Below are 2,844 nucleotides of genomic sequence, written 5' to 3' on the forward strand. Positions count from 1 at the left end.
ATAAAATTATCTATAATTGTAAAAAGGATGCTAAAAAATTTTTTATAAAAATTGCTAGAAAAGTTGATGTAAAAGTTGCTATAAAAATTGACATACTAGTCGCTATAGACTTTGTTATAAAAGTTGCTATAAACATTGCTATAAAAGTTGTCATAAAAGTTGCTATAAATATCGCTATAAAATTTGATATAAAGTTGCTATAAACATTGCTATAAAAGTTGCTATAAAAGTTGCTATAAATTTTGCCAACAAATTCACTTTTTTCTGTTTCACGTTGTCGCATACTTGTTCCAATTTAACACTGTAATTGCATCCAATTTTGTAGGAATGACATAGTTAGAGTTGATATATGTATATATATAGTAATACGCTTGCTGTATTCCAGATGAGCAGCCGAATTCAGTTTTCAGGCGTGATTAATGCTGTTCGTTAATATATATGTTGTGCTTTATACTGCAGCGCGTTCGATTTACTGTTACGAGTGCGATTCGTGGACGGATGCACGTTGCAAGGATCCGTTCAACTATACGGCGCTGCCGCATGATCAGCCGCCTTTGATGACCTGCAATGGCTGCTATGTGAAGATGGTGCGACATCAGCGATCACGTAAGTAACGCGTCATGGGTCACGAGCCACGAGCCACGAGTCACGTGTCACGAGTCACACACGTCCCGATATGTGATTTTATGCTTGTCCTTGTTCTTGCAGCCTACGAGGTGGTGCGACGCATGTGTACGTCACAATTACAAATCAATTTATTCATGGTCGATCACGTGTGCATGATGGAAAGTTCAGGCAATGGACATATGTGCTTTTGTGAGGAAGATATGTGCAATTCTAGTAAAAGTTTATACTCATTCGCTAACGGTTATCAACAAATCATACTAATCATCACAATGCCATGGCTAATACCGCTCCAACAGTTTGTGCACAGCTAGATCAGCAAACCAGATCAGATCAGATCAGATCCGATTCGATCCGGTTCGACCAGATTAGATCAGATCAGATCAGTTAGTTAGTTTTCCCAGAAGCGTTTAAAAGAACAATACACAAACACCAATAACAGTTAACTAGAGACATATATCATGCCCAACACACACACACACACACACACACAGAAGACACATTTACACGTAACTTGAAATTGTTTTGTAGCCCGAGTTCTGACTATTTAAGTTTCGCATTTTAAACAAAATGTAAAATGAAGCTAATTTTGGTTCTGCAAGCACAGTTAACTAATACTATAATCTATGATAATGCTACGAGTAGATCCAAAGTTTGACTGCACATACATAAACATAAACAACAACAAAAAAACATAAACAAAAGACGTTCCATATAAGACTTCCATATAAAGAAGTGCTGCATACAACTCTCTTACTTATCTATATATATAAATATATACATATATATATATATATATAGCTATATATGTATATCTATATCTATATATATAGATTACCACAGTCCAATGAATCAAAATGCAAGCTTGCTGCACTTGCCAGATTCGTGATTAGTAATACCTTAACAAATGGTACTTGGAAGTGTGGTACATTGTGACTTGGGTACCCCTGTACCAGCTGCTAGGTACGAAGTATTAGGGACCAAGTACCACAGACTATGCCTCAAAACGATATGTACAGATGCGGTTTTGAAAGCCGCTCGAAGACAGCTTTACACGTCCATCCAACGACTTAAACGCGTTATTCTTGTGCTCGTTTGTTCGAAGATGATTGCTCCATCGAGTTTTATTTACACGCAGATTACACGTTACACAATATCGCACCATTTTTTCAGAAACACTACACTCACTTGCGCTTGTCAATGAAGGGATTTCCCGAATATGTAAAGCTATTCTAAAACCTCTTTTGGTTATTTTAGTAAGCATTTCTTCTTATTTTTTCTCACACTCCACGCGCCATCACCCTCCTTATCACAACATTTTTTTTTGTTTTTACGTATGCATACCTTATCTCAAGCTTGGCTTTGCTGGCCTTGATCTTGGTCCCACGCGCCATCACTACCCCTTATCACAACTTTTTTTTTGTTTTTTGTTTTTACGCATGCATATCACTCACAAAAAAAAACTCTCACGCCCCCTTATCTCAAACTTGGCTTTGCTGGCCTTGATCTTGGCTGCTAACCTTGATCTTGGCTCCACGCGTCGCCTCCACCCTTATCTCAAGCTATTGTTGCTGAGTCATCACCTTGGCTTTGCTGGCCTTGATCTTGGCTGCTGACCTTGATCTTGGCTCCACGCGTCGCCTCCACCCTTATCTCAAACTATTGTTGCTGAGCCATCACGTTCTTATCTCAAGCTATTGTTGTTGAGCCACCACGTGATCTTGAACAAAATTACCATGAGATGTAGGAGTTATGTTTGTTGTTATTGTTGTTAAGTCATCACGTGACCTTAAAAAAAAAATATACAAACAGGATATGACGTCACTTCCACTTCAAAACAGACTTCCGCTCCAAAACAGACTTCCACTCCAAAAAAAAAAACCTTGTCTAAAGCGGATATGACGTCACTTCCGCTCCAAAACAGACTTCCGCTCCAAAACAGACTTCCACTGACAAAAAACCTTATCTAAACCGGATGTGACGTCACTTCCGCTCCAAAACAGACTTCCGCTCCAAAACAGACTTCCACTCCCTAAAAACCTTATCTAAACCGGATGTGACGTCACTTCCGCTCCAAAACAGACTTCCGCTCCAAAACAGACATTTCCTTACTACTGCAGCTCAAATGAACTAGATCAAATGAATTAGTTCAAATGAACCAGTTCAAATGAACCAGTTCAAATGAATCAGTTCAAATAAAGCAGCTCAAATGAAATAGAT

At 38.5% G+C, this 2,844-nt stretch overlaps 1 protein-coding gene across 1 annotated transcript; it reads left to right on the forward strand.

Annotated features, from left to right (window-relative positions):
• The first annotated feature begins 419 nt into the window (after positions 1-419).
• On the forward strand, positions 420-938 carry LOC115483093 (protein quiver-like). The gene is made up of 2 exons (XM_030224200.1): positions 420-606; positions 709-938. The coding sequence occupies exons 1-2, from the start codon at positions 420-422 to the stop codon at positions 936-938; spliced, it is 417 nt and encodes a 138-aa protein (XP_030080060.1).
• Positions 939-2,844: the final 1,906 nt, after the last annotated feature.

This window comes from Drosophila hydei, unplaced genomic scaffold (genome assembly GCF_003285905.1).
Source record: "Drosophila hydei strain 15085-1641.00,03,60 unplaced genomic scaffold, DhydRS2 tig00000384-arrow-arrow-pilon, whole genome shotgun sequence".
In the NCBI taxonomy this organism is placed as follows: Eukaryota; Metazoa; Arthropoda; class Insecta; order Diptera; family Drosophilidae; genus Drosophila; species Drosophila hydei.

Bases quoted from the DNA above. Each gene is read 5' to 3' on its own strand.
- LOC115483093 (XM_030224200.1), top strand. From the start codon at position 420: ATGCTGTTCGTTAATATATATGTTGTGCTTTATACTGCAGCGCGTTCG. The intron at 607-708 runs GTAAGTAACGCG...TTGTTCTTGCAG, and splicing joins GGTGCGACATCAGCGATCAC to CCTACGAGGTGGTGCGACGC.